The 14603-nt window shown below is 38.3% G+C and overlaps 1 protein-coding gene across 2 annotated transcripts in view; it reads left to right on the top strand.

Moving 5' to 3' along the window:
* Positions 1–446: 446 nt before the first annotated feature.
* slc23a4 (solute carrier family 23 member 4) overlaps positions 447–14603 on the top strand; it is a 51656-nt gene continuing 37499 nt past the window's right edge. For both annotated transcript variants that reach the window (XR_011346642.1, XM_069903633.1), the window contains exons 1-3: positions 447–657; positions 3621–3758; positions 4579–4736. Coding sequence is in view for 1 of the 2 variants with exons in the window: in XM_069903633.1 (XP_069759734.1) it covers positions 610–657; positions 3621–3758; positions 4579–4736 (344 nt within the window). In the remaining variant the exon portion in view is untranslated. The remainder of the gene's footprint in view (positions 658–3620; positions 3759–4578; positions 4737–14603) is intronic.

Raw genomic sequence — 14603 nt, 5'->3', positions numbered from 1 at the left:
ACAAAGGCAATATCAGGGTAATGTTTGGGAAAGTGGCAAAGTACAGATTTTATCTTGGATCTTATTTTCCTTGATCTATTGAAAAATATTTTCAATGAAATGCTCGACTGTGGAGGACCAACTGTCCATGAAAGAAATAACAAAATCTTAATTTCAAGCAGTGTTGAAATTCTGCCTCTTTTCTCTGAAGTATTGTTGCATTGACACATTTCCACTGTTAGTGTTTATCTCTAGTTTTTTTTAAAATTGTAGTAGAAAAAAAATTACAGTTTCGAGTAGTTGGACTCATTCTCTTTTAATTATGGTGGCAATGACTGAAAGTTTCTGTTTGAATGTATTACATGACTGTTTTAATTCACAGTAGGTGGAGTTACAATATTCAAATCGACAAGACGCAATGATTAATCGTACTGTACAATCCTGGTTTTGTTTGCTCTGTACAGCAATACTTCCTCAGCTCTGGAATCGGAAGAATTTTAAAAAAGGTTTTGGACAGTAATTTCAATCTGTATTTACTTGGCTCGCGATTATCAGAAACTCAATACTTGCTGCCTCTCCTGAAAATTACTTGTGAGCAAATTCTACTGTTTATCTCTGCCTTGAATTGTGATGTCTCCAGAGAAAGAACTCAATGGATTGGATAATTATGGCTATATAGTAAGTACAGTTTTATTTTTTGATAGTTTCTATTAAATATTAAGCAAAAAAAAACCAAAGAAAGCTCAAGTATATTCCAAAACGATGTGCTCAAACTAATTCTTTTGCTTGCTATTAAGATTATTCAGGTTGCTTCTTACAGCAATGTGAGTAGACATAAATTGAAAGTTTGTTTTCTTCACGATCCCACCGCAAATACTAAAGACGGGAAGGTCTTTGCCAAACTTTTGATCTGCCTTTTTGATTCTGATCCTAAAGAAGTTTGCAAAACAAAATGTTGAGTGCTCTACACAGCATCCAGCTATGTCAGAACTCTAAACCCCCCCCCCCATGGCAACAAGAAGATTTTACACAGCCTCCATTTGTGCTTCCACAGTCATCGGTCACTGTACTAGGAAGGGCAGGGCGAAAGAATCATTGCCAATCTCCCCATCCCCCAAAGAGGTGCCTAGCCTTCAGAGTGTAGTTCTCCACACAACCTCTTGATAAAACATTGGAGTCATCTGTGTTCATTGTTGTCTCCAAAGCAGTATTGACAATATATTAATTACATAATTGTACACCCACATTATTCTGCATGAAAGCATCCCAATCCTTGTGTGGTAAACTGCTGTTTGTATATTTAACTGTCTGGGCATGCCCTTTGGCTGACCGTACCTGTGGCTCTCCCACAGAATGTAACAGCCTTCTTCCCAGTTCAGGACAGTTGACCAACATGGACATGACTCCATTCCATTGTGAATAAAAGCCTATCAGTTTTACATAACATCCATTCTTTTGGAGTTATTGATGGTGCATCACCTTGTCCTTACCCTACCCTCCAAGGCAGTACAGATTTGTAGATAGCCCTCTCCTCCTCCAACCACCCCCCCCCCCCCCCCATATTCCAGCATCCCCCGCTCCCCTCTGCCAGAACCAGCCTACCAGGGTCAAGTATATCTCCCAATGACATGCCTTTCTCTCTGATCTAACCTACTCATTACTCCTGGAGTAGTTTTCATCGTCATCCCCCTTACTTCAATTTCCTAGGGTGCTCCACCTGCTCAAAGTCCTTCTGTTCTGAGGAAATGGAACAAAGACAAAGCCATGATCATTCCTGTTCCCTAAGTCTCTCTCTCTCTTTTCTCCTTCCTTTCTCACTCTCTTTCTCTGGGCTTCCACTCCAGTTCAGACTATGGGCAGCTTTTGCTTGTGAGTAAAGAAACAATGATACTGACAGTTTACAAACCTACCAACTCCTGCACTTCTTCGCGCCCAGGTCCCTGTAAGGATTCTATTCTTTTCTCTTGATTCTTCTGTCTCCATCATATCTGCTCCCAAAATGAGGTCTTCCAGTCCACATCATCCGAAATGTCTTCCTTCTTCAAAAAACATGGCTTCCCCTCTACTGCCATCAGCTCACCCCTTGCCCACATCTCCTCTGTTTCCTGCTCATCTGCCCTGGCTCTGTCTGCCCCTGGATGCAATGGGAGTGGGGATCCTCTTGTCCTCACCTGCTGCCCTACTGGCCTTTGCATCCAACGTGTTGTCCTCTTCAGTTTCCGTCACCTACAATGTGGTCCCACTGCCAGTCATGTTTTCTCCTCTTCCTGTGGTGCACACAATAATCTCGTCGACATGATGGAGTGATTAAACGACTTTAATTACCAAAAACCTGAGCATTACTGATACACTACTTGGCCAGGTTCCAAGAGGGGACAAGTCTGGGCATGCCAGTCTTTATTGGGAAATCCAGGGAGGAACCATGGGAGGGGTTAGAGAAGGTCAGGGAGGTTCAGTCCATACATCTATGCAAATGCCTTTCATCACATTCGCCCTTTCTTTGGGATAAAACCCGGTGGGGTGATGTGGCAACACGGAGCATATACTGTACTTTATTACATTTATACATCGTTCATAGTGTCCAACACAGGTTCAGCCTGTCCGGTGGTCTCATGATCCTCTGTGACTTCCAAGGCGCTGGTTGAGGCCCCTGTTGTTCCTGCACCAAGCCTGTGTACCTGTGTGGGTGGAATTTTGGTTACTTAGCCCTTCACTGCCTGTTGGGGTGGATGCTATGCTGGCGAGATCTCTGTGGGATTGACTGCCGGAGGTGCTTGACATGACTGATGCTACTGGGGGAGGTTCGAAGGTTATCTGGGGGTGGGTGGCGGGAGTCCATCAAAGCTTTGAGACGTGGATGGGCTCTGGGTCGATTGTCTGTCTTGTTCTTCTGGGGTCACCTGATCAGTGTTAGTGGATGTTGCCTGGGCCAGGTCTTGTACTGACACCGTGCCCTCCCTCCCTTCCTGGTTCCGCATAAATGTTTATTGTGAGTTCACGTGTACCAGATACACTTTTTCTACTAGGGGATCTGTCTTGTGGGGCCTTCTTCAGTCTTCTCAGGAAGTGCAGTTGCTGTTGTGCCTTCCTGACAAGCTAGGAGGAGATAAGCCTGTAAAACAGCCTTTCATATAACTGCTCTTGTTTGCTAGGTGTATTAGAACGTATGTGTGTAGGTTGAGGACAGCTCAAGCTCATTATGATGCCATTATGAACTTTGTCCATGTCCTTTCTAGGTAAGTCTTTTTTTTTGGGGTGAGGGTAAAAAAAACTTTATTCCAGCAAGAGCCAATATTTTCAAGATGTGGCAGAAGAGGTCACATATGGTTTTATAGCTTTATTCACTCTGTGCTCTCAACCAAATTCAAGCCCACTGGCTGCCCAGTTATGTTAGATTTTACATGTTCTACATGTAATGAAATATTTTATATTTCTTTTGGTAAACATAAATAGCAATAGTTTAAGAATGATCCAAAAAAAATGACAAGCTTAAAAAAAACTGTCGGAGGAACTCAGTGGGTTTAGCAGCATCTGTGGTGGGGGGGGTAAAGAAATGATTGATGATTCCAGCATCAAGTAGTTCTAACATAGAGTTGAACTGAAATGATGCCAGTTGCAGACATTTTTTCCTTATTATTTAGGATGTAGATGGAAACACGCATCACACCAACACTCTGAAGAAAAATGGAAACAGAGTTCCTAAGGAGAAGGCAAACAAGATGCTATATCTTGTCACTGATAGGCCGCCCTGGTATTTATGCATTCTTCTTGGCACTCAGGTAAGAGATGGAGAGAGAGAGAGAGATGGGAAGAGAGAGATAAAGAGAAAATAGAAGGGAGATTTATTTCTTAAACATCATATAGTTGCAGTGTGGCCACCTATAGAATGTATTATGGTATTTAGAAACTTCCACCTAAAAGGAGAAGAATTCCAAGTGCAGGAGCACCATTCCAATCTCCTTTTCAAATGTTAAATCCTGATTTGGAGAGTTATTGGCACTTATTCAAAATCTTTCAACGCTCAATTGTGGAAAATTCTTCAATATCGAAATTAAGAGCTTCAAGGAGTAGCATGTTCTAAATAAAATGACAATAAATTTTAGCCTTTCTGGTGAGGTAATAAACAAAATGGTTGATCCCAAGCTATTTCCCAATCGATTAATCGACAAGCATTGTTGACAAGGAAGTGAGCATTGTAGCCATTTTAAGTACATTTAAATTCTACCAAACACAAAACTGATGGAAAAATTGTATTAATGTTTTTATTGCTCTTGGTAGACAAATAGGACAGGACACCAAAAACATCAAAATATTTTCTCCTGATATTTATTTACATCCCTTTAATTATCCTTCCACATTACAGCATTCCCTTAGTACAGCACTGAAGGCAATCTAATGTGCAATCACAGAGAAGAAATAAAATGTTGTACAGATTCTAGAGACAAGTATGTTCCTCCTATACTAGAAAGACGGGGGGGGGGGGGGGGAAGGGGTGTGTGGCAGGAAGCAGGGTGATTGAAACAAGTTGCAATTTGTGAGCAATTTTAAAAAAATCATGAATGACCCTGATTTAATTTATTTTTTAAATGATATCTTCAGCATTACCTGACGGCTGTGGGTGGGATAATAGCCATTCCTCTCCTCCTGTCTCGGGAGATCTGTTTACAACATGATTACATCACCCAAAGCCAGCTTATCAGCACCATATTCTTTGTGTCAGGAATCTGCACACTCCTTCAAGTTCTTTTTGGTGTCAGGTAAGACAACACACGTTGAAGTATTTGATTTGTGAATAAGAATAAAGTGTTTGAAAACCCTAACAACCATAGTGGAGATCTGTAACCCTGGACAACAAAGATTTTGCTTCCTGAACACTTTTGGGTGTATTTTATGGATTTTGGGCTGCTGATCACAAAAAATAACTTTAAAATGTTTCTATCACAAACATTTTAAGACTCAACCTTTTTTAAAATCATTTTTATCGTATTTTGAGTCTTCTTCAAGTGTACAAAACCAAGAGGTATAACATCTCATTGAAAATTCATTTTCTGCATTCGTTCTTGGACATCTTCCCTGCTGATCTTGGTGCAGTCAGTGACGAACATGGTGAAAGGTTTCACCAGGACATTGTCACCATGGAAAAGCGGTATCAGGGCAACTGGAGTCCATCAATACCGGCCAACTATTGTTGGGCACAGACATGAGAGGCATCAGATGCTGAGTACAAAGATGTTTAGTTGAAGTAACACAAGGTGTCAACATCATTATGCGAGTAAACATGCTAAATTCAATGAAAGTTATTTTAATATTTCTCCAACATCCTATATGATATAGAAAATCTGAAATTATCTTTGTGACCATCTTGAAGATGTCTATCAAAATCCCCAATTTTTTTTCAGGAAGTAAACCTTTTGAAAAAAGTTGTTATCCAGTGTAATAAAAAGAGTGAATGCTGCAAATACTCAGCAGGGCAGACTGTATCTGCAGAAAGTGCAACAGGTAATGTTTCGGGTCAAAGACCTTCCAGCAGAATTGGGATAGATGGAAAATAAATTTGAAATAAACTCCTGGAGGAGCTCAGCTGGTCAGACAGTATCTGAGGGGAGAAAGGAACCATCATTGTTTCTGGTCAAGACCCTGCATCAGGAAATCCTGAGGAAACAACTGAAATGCACACCAGTGCTGGAGAATCTAGACCCCCATCTTCTGCAAATTTTCTTTGTTACCTCATGAGGAAACAATGTAGATTGAAATTGCAGAGAGGATGTCATCATGGTGACAAGCTGTTACTGATGCTCTCTGTTTGATATGATAATAACAGCAGTTAGAGAGAAATAAGTTGAACAAGTGATAATAAAACTCTAAAACAAGAACATAAACAAAGGAAATTAACGAATGGGCCATGTTCTCTCTGGAATATAGAATGTTAAGACTGATAGTCAGACCATGCCAAAAAGAGGTTGTGCCAAATTGAAGCAGAACTGTGGCAATTTCAACCACAAAAAAAATTACATGTTAACTCAAATAACGTGATCAATAACCACCAGCAGACACAAAACAAGTGATTAAAGGCTTTAATATCCTGAATTATCCTGGACATAACTACATGCTTCTGGCCTGAATCTAAAGCTGGCACTGGGGAGGAGTTTAGGGATATCAGCCTTTATTTGGAAACTACGGGGAGGAGTTACCAGGTCAGAGGTGGGCCCACCTGAGTAGCCCAGTAAGGTCCCCACCTGCAATACTGTGTTCCACCACACTCCATATGAAGAGTAAATTCTGGCATGAATTAATTGACTGATACTAATCTGAGGGAGGTGGATGGAGAAATGATCAGCTATGAACTAAATAAACTTTTGTTCATAAATTCTTATGTTTTTAAGCTGAGACCATGTGAGAACTGCTAAAATTCTCAGTGGTAAACAATGCATACCAGTATTTTTCTTCATCAGTTGTGAAGTGTTCAGTATATCTTTACTCTCAAGATTTGTCACATCAGTCCTAGTCATTTCCTGGCAAAGTGCCAGCAAGAAAACAGAGGTAACTTTATTTTAAACTAAGCTCAACCTCTGGTTAAAATTGGAATGGCTAATCTCTGTGAAATTGCAGTAGGAATAATTGATACAGAGAATTTAACATAGCTTGGGATTGATTTATAAATTAATGAAATTCTCCACTGTAAATCAAAGCATGTATTAAATTATGGAAACAGTGTTATATCAAGGAGAATGCCACAAACTGCTCTTGTTATCAAATCCACAGACAAAGATGGTGCTGTAGTGTGTTGACCTGAGGTCAACACAAATTAGGCAATCAGCTAGTTCAATAATGTAGCACTTTATTGCATTCATTACAATGTAATCTGAGTGTTTCTAACATTGGAGTCCCTCACTTGCTCTGATATCTTCTCAACTTACATTCCAATTCACACCAACAGCTTCTCCAAAAGAATCTTTTGTTGGCCAGATGATCAATCCTTTTTTGAGCCCTGGGCGTGAGGGTCTGCTTCATAATGGTTCTTCAGAGTAATTACTAGTTTTATGGATGGTTATCCATGTGGTGAACCAAGAACATAGAATGAAGTGATCCTTGCTCTTCTTTCACATAGCAGCCAATGTTGTTCAATACTGATTGTCTTTGCGTTTAATTATGTTAACTGCCTTGCAGACTTAACCTCTTCTGGCCAACAAGGGGGTCTGGCAGACTGACCAATGCCTTGCAGAAGACAGGTGACGTGCCTACCTCTGGACCATAACCCCACCAATGAAAATGTCTCCTGCACTGTCACTGATCTCATCACATCAGGCGATCTGCTCTCCACAGCCTTCAGACTCACAATTCCCCAACCTTGCACTTTCTGCTTCAACCTCTTACCCAAGATCCACACAAACGTTTGTGCCAGCAGGCCCATTGATTCCACCTGTCCCTGACTCACCTCATAATCTGACTGCATCCTCTCTCTCCTTGTTCAGTCCCTTCCCACCTATATCCAAGATACCTCCCATGCCCTTCACCACTGACAACATCTGATTCCTTGGCCCCCACCATCTCATCTTGACCACGGATGCCCAGGCTCTGTACACCTCTATCTCCTGTTAGGAAGGTCTCAAACCCTCTATTTCATTGTAGAACAATGTTCTGACCTGTTTCTCTTTATCAACACCCTCATCCACCCAACAGAAATTTCTCTTTCAACACCTCTCATTTCCTTCAAATCAAGGGTGTAGCCATGTCCCAGCTACGTGGAACAGTCCTTGTTCCAAACGTACCCCAGTACCACTCCTCCCTCAACCTCAACTCGATAGAACTTGTCATCTATAACTTTTAATAACAACCTCCATTCTGTTTTCAAATTTACTTGTCCTATTTCTGACACTTCTGTCCCCTTTCTGGACATGCAAGGAAATGGTGCTGGTGATCGACGGCAACTTTTTATGGATTGCAGAAACCCTTACTACCTTTCCTTTTAAATACTCACCTTCTGACCTGCTTTCACTGCAATAGGCAGCATACATTCTTCTCAACAACCATGGTGAACTCCATTAACAATCTTTAACCTTCCCCTGCATCAACTGAGTCAGGTCGGCTGGAATGCATAGGTCTTAAAGGGCCAGGCCATCACCAAGGCCAAGGCCAGAAACGTAGTACGAGGGCTGGGATCCAAACCAGACTGAAGTGCAGGGACTGAGACCTCCCCTAATGTCCAGTCATTAGAAAATAAAATTGACCACCTGCTTTTTCAAAGAAAAATGAGACAAATCTCAGTAGTTTGCTGCATTGAGACCTGGCTAATAGAAAATACACCAGATATTGCAATCCAACCAGACCATTCATGGACTAGATCAGAACTTGGATTCTGGCAATATCCCAATACCCCACCAAGGTCGGGTCAGATACAGAAATGAGCTCTCCGAACCCTTCTCCATTGACAACGGCGTGAGGCAAGGCTGCGTCCTCGCACCAACCCTCTTTACTATCTTCTTCAGCATGATGCTGAAACAAGCCATGAAAGACCTCAACAATGAAGACGCTGGGGTGTCACGTGATGGAGTAGTGGCCGGACGGTGAACTCCAGCCCTCTCCAGAAAAGTCGGAAAAAACAAAGGAAAACACAAAGGCACAGAAATAAAAGTTAAAGAAAAGTGAGTATAAAGGTGGAAAGAAGATGTCAACAAAAAAAGAAAAATCGAAATCAACGGTAAGAAGAGAGGAAGAGAAGACAACGGAGGAAGAAGGAGAAGGCCTTACCTGTTCGAAGAGGCCCGCGGTGGAGAGAGAAACCCGCTCCCTCAGGTCGGTAGAAAGTGGACTACAAAAATGGCTCGTTGAGCCGAGTAAAAGTGCGCAACCGCTGTCGATCTCCACAGCCGGCAACGACAGCTGCAGAACACCTGCAGCAAGAAGAGAGCACAGAAGACAATGAAAACAAGAAAGAAGAGAAGAAAAGGGCAACAAAGAAACAACAGATGGCCAACCCAGAGGAAGAAGAAGAGGAAGAGGAAGAGTACAGTGAAATAGAAGAAGGGAAAGGCAAGATAAAGGATATACTTTCTCTTATTAAAGAATACATGGAGTCATTTAAAGAATGGCAAACACAGGAATTTAATGATTTAAGAAGAAGAATAAACAACACAGAAGAGAAAATGAATAAAATAGATATGACCTTAACAGAAATGGGAAAGAAAATGGACAAGATGGAAGAGTGGGAAGCAGGAGTAGAAATGGAGGTAGAGGACTTAAAAAAGAAATTAGAGGAATCTAATAAAAAAGTTATAGAGACACAAGAACTGTTAGCTCAGAAAATAGATATAATGGAAAATTATAACAGAAGAAATAACATAAAGATAGTGGGCCTTAAGGAAGATGAAGAAGGCAAGAATATGAGAGAGTTTATAAAAGATTGGATCCCCAGGATCCTAGGATGTCCAGAACTACAGCAAGAAATGGAAATAGAAAGGGCACATAGAGCATTGGCCTTTAAACCACAACCACAACAAAAACCAAGATCTATTTTAGTAAAATTCCTAAGATATACTACAAGAGAAAAGGTACTGGAGAAGACAATGGAAAAAGTAAGAGAGGGCAACAAGCCACTGGAGTACAAAGGGCAAAAAATCTTCATTTATCCAGATATAAGTTTTGAACTCCTAAAGAAGAGAAAGGAGTTCAATACAGCAAAGGCGATTTTATGGAAGAAAGGGTATAAATTTATACTAAAGCGTCCAGCGGTATTGAAAATATTTATTCCAGGACAACAAAACAGACTATTCTCGGATCCAGAAGAAGCACGAAAATTTGCAGAACAATTACAAAATAGACTGAGGGATGAAGACGTGTAATGAGAGTAAAAATGACCACGATTTATATGGGTAAAGAGGTATAAATGTGTATATGTATAATGTGCATACATGAATGTATCCATATTTAGAGGAAAATATAGATAGTATAGACAAGAATTAATAAGGGAAGGAAATGGAATAGAGGGAATAAGGAGGGAACTAAAAGAGTGACCTTTGTTACATATGAAAAGTGAAATCTTTTCTGGGGGGGGCTGGGTGGGGAGGAGTTGCGGTCACTGCAAAATCAGCTGACGCTTGCGAGTGAATTCGCAAACCCAAATGGAGAGGGAAGATGTGGATGTCCGACAAGGGATAAAGGACAACTCAGGAGGGGAAGGGGAGATTGGGGCTAAAGAAGTTTTAAATAGGAGAATAAGGAAAATGTTTGATGTTTTAGGAATGTTGTCTTATAAAGGGTTTAAAATAAGAAAACAGAAATGGAAAAGGAGGAAAGGTAATGATGGAAAAACGGAAAGGGAAGATAAACAAAGTATAAAATGGCTACATTGAACTATATGACTTTAAATATTAATGGAATACATAACCAAATTAAAAGGAAGAAACTGCTAAATTTACTGAAAAAATAAAAAATTGATATAGCATTTGTGCAAGAAACACACTTAACTGAATTGGAGCACAAGAAATTAAAGAGAGATTAGGTAGGACATGTAACAGGAGCATCGTATAATTCAAAAGCAAGAGGAGTGGCTATATTAATTAGTAAAAATGTGCCATTTAAAATAGAAGAGGAAATAATAGATCCAGCAGGGAGATATGTAAAAATAGAATGTCAGATATATTCGGAGTTTTGGAATCTACTCAATGTATATTCACCTAACGAAGAAGATCAAAGTTTATGCAAGATATCTTTTTGAAGGTAGCAAATACGCAAGGGAACATATTAATAGGAGGGGATTTCAACCTGAAATTGGATTCAAATATGGATAAAACTGGGAAAAAAATTAACAGAAAGAACAAAGTAACCAAATTTATAATTAAATCAATGGAAGAAATGCAACTTTTGGATATATGGAGGAAACAACACCCAAAAGAAAAGGAATATTCATATTACTCGGCTAGACATAAAACATACTCAAGAATAGACCTATTTTTGTTGTCAGCTAGTATGCAAGATACAGTAAGAAAAACAGAATATAAAGCTAGAATACTATCGGACCATTCACCCTTAATATTGACAGTAAAGCTAGAGGACATCCCTCCAAAAATGTATAGATGGAGATTAAACCCCATGTTACTTAAAAGGCAGGATTTTAGAGAATTTATTAAAAAACAAATAAAAATGTATTTTGAAATAAATACGGAATCAGTGGAAGATAAGTTTATACTATGGGATGCAATGAAAGCATTCATTAGAGGGCAAATAATAAGTTATGTAACCAAGATGAAGAAGGACTATAATCAGGAAACAGAGCAGTTGGAAAGGGAAATAGTAAATATAGAAAAAAAATTAGCATTGAAGGAAGGAAGATACAACTAAAAGAAGAGAATTGGCGGATAAAAAAATAAAATATGAAACACTACAAACATATAAGGTGGAGAAGAATATAATGAAGACAAAACAGAAATATTATGAACTGGGTGAAAAAACGCACAAAATCCTAGCATGGCAGCTTAAGACAGAACAAGCTAAGAAAATGGTATTGGCATCAAGGAAAAAAGACAAACAAATTACATATAATCCAAAAGAAATTAAGGAAAACTTTAGAGAATTCTATGAACAATTATACCGAACTGAAAACGAAGGGAAAGAAGGGAAAATAGATGAATTTCTGACTAAAATTGAACTACCAAAACTACAAATAGAGGAACAAAATAAATTAACAGAACCATTTGGAATAGTAGAAATACAAGAGATAATAAAAAAATTACCAAATAATAAGACACCAGGAGAGGATGGATTCCCAATAGAATTCTACAAAACATTTAAAGACTTATTAATTCCGCCCCTCCTGGATGTAATCAACCAGATTGATGAAACACAAAGCTTACCAGATTCATGTAAAACAGCAATAATTACAGTAATACTAAAGCAAGGGAAAGATCCACTCTCACCAGCGTCATATAGACCAATATCTTTACTAAACACAGATTATAAGATAATAGCTAAACTATTAGCAAACAGATTAGCAGAGCATGTACCGAAAATGGTAAATTTAGAACAAACTGGATTTATCAAAAAAAGACGCACAACAGACAATATTTGTAAATTTATTAACTTAATTCATGCAGTAGAAGGAAATAAAGCACCTACAGTAGCAGTTGCTTTAGACGCAGAGAAGGCCTTTGACAGAGTAGAATGGAATTATTTGTTCAAAGTATTGCAAAAATTCAGTTTACTGGAGAAGTATATTAATTGGATTAAAGCATTATATAAAGGACCGTTAGCGAAAGTGACAGTAAATGGACATGTATCAAAGCAATTTAACTTAAGCAGGTCAACGCGGCAGGGATGCCCACTATCACCTTTATTGTTTGCGTTAGCTATAGAACCACTAGCAGAATTGATAAGAATAGATAATAATATAAAAGGAATAAAAATAAAAGACAAGGAATATAAAATCAGTCTATTTGCGGATGATGTTATAGTGTACTTAACAGAACCAGAACTATCAATAAAAGAATTATATAAGAAATTGAAGGAATATGGAGAAGTGTCGGGTTACAAGATAAACGTAAATAAAAGTGAAGCAATTCCTATGAATAATGCGGATTTCTCAAAATTTAAGAAGGAATCTCCATTTAAATGGCAAATGCAGGCAATAAGATACCTAGGCGTACAAATAAACAAAAATCTCGGCCAACTATATAAACTCAATTATTATCCACTAATGAAAAAATTACAGGACGATTTAGAGCATTGGAAAGATTTACCACTAACACTAATAGGAAGGATAAACTGTATTAAAATGAACATTTTTCCAAGGATATTATACTTATTTCAGGCATTGCCAATACAACTGACAGAAAAATTCTTCAAGGAGTTAAAGAAAATAATAAGGAAATTTTTATGGAGAGGGGGGAAACCGAGGATAGCACTAGATAAATTAACAGAATGGTATAAACAAGGAGGCTTACAACTGCCAAACTTTAAAAATTATTATAGAGCCGCACAATTAAGATACCTATCAGATTTTTATCAAACAAGGGAAAAACCAGATTGGACGAGATTAGAATTAGATAAAATAGGGGAAAAGATACCTGAACACATATTATATAAATGGGATGAAAAAATTGGTACAACATAGAAGTTCTCCAGTATTACATCATCTACTCAATATTTGGAAGAAGATTCATGTAGAAAGAAATAAAACAAATTATCAATTACCAAAACTAATATTGACGCAAAACAAGTTACTCCCTTTTACAATAGATAACCTTTCCTTTAGAGAATGGGAAAAAAAAAGGGATTAAAAGAATAGAAAATTGTTTTTCAGGAAATAGATTCTTATCCTTTGAACAAATGAAAGATAAGTACAATATAACTCAAGATACAGCGCTGGCATATTACCAATTGAGATCCTACTTGAAGGATAAATTAAGAAGCAGTTTGAGTTTGCCAGAGGCAAGTAACCTTGAATATGTGATTACAGATACAATGATAATCAAAAGATTTATAACAAATATGTATATTAAACTGCAAGAAAAGGAGAATGAGGAAACAAATGGTAAAACTAAACAAAAATGGGAACAAGATTTAAATATAAAGATAAAAAAGGAAACATGGGAGAAGTTATGTTCTGGAACGATGAGAAATACAATAAATACGAGGTTACGTATGATACAATATAACTGGATACACAGGCTATACATTACACCTCAAAAGTTAAATAAATGGGACCCAACAGTATCTGATAGATGTTTTCGATGTAAAAAAGAAATGGGAACAACAATTCATGCAATCTGGACATGTGAGAAAGTAGAAAAATTTTGGGAAGATCTCAATCAGATATTAAATAAAATAACAGAAAACAATATACCAAAGAATCCAGAGATCTTTCTCCTAAGTAACATAAAAAACAAAGAATTTGGAATTGATTTGGAGGATGCACAAAAAAGATTTGTTAAGATAGCTCTTGCCGTAGCAAAAAAATGTATTATGTCAACCTGGAAATTGGAAGATAATTTGAAAATACAACAATGGTATATAGAAATGAATAAATGTATTCCATTAGAAAAAATAACATATAGTTTAAGAAATAATATTGAAATATTCGAACAAATATGGGAGCCTTACATTAAATACAATAGCGAAAACCTACCTAAGTTGATGGAAGGAGAAGGAAAGAAAAGAATGGACTCTAGAATTTCTGGTGTATTTTTGTTGAGTGACAACATTGTCTGACTGGTTTAATGTATCCTAGATTGTATACCTTAAATGGATGGGGGGGGGGTGGGGGGGTGTGGGTTGGGAGGAGAGAGGGTGGGGGAGAAAATGTCACTGTATATGTGTGAAAAGGAAAAAGTGTGTATCATGGCTAATGTGATTTATGGTGTGAAAAATAAAAAATTTAAAAAAAAACCAATGAAGACGCTGTTTACATCCGGTACTGCACGGATGGCAGTCTCTTCAATCTGAGGCGCCTGCAAGCTCACACCAAGACACAAGAGCAACTTGTCCATGAACTACTCTTTGCAGACGATGCTGCTTTAGTTGCCCATTCAGAGCCAGATCTCCAGTGCATGACGTCCTGTTTTAGGGAAACTGCCAAAATGTTTGGCCTGGAAGTCAGCCTGAAGAAAACTGAGGTCCTCCATCAGCCAGCT

Source organism: Narcine bancroftii, chromosome 11 (genome assembly GCF_036971445.1).
Source record: "Narcine bancroftii isolate sNarBan1 chromosome 11, sNarBan1.hap1, whole genome shotgun sequence".
Taxonomy (NCBI): domain Eukaryota; kingdom Metazoa; phylum Chordata; class Chondrichthyes; order Torpediniformes; family Narcinidae; genus Narcine; species Narcine bancroftii.
The sequence above is the reverse complement of the archived record's forward strand: the minus strand, read 5'-3'. Positions and strand labels throughout refer to the sequence as shown.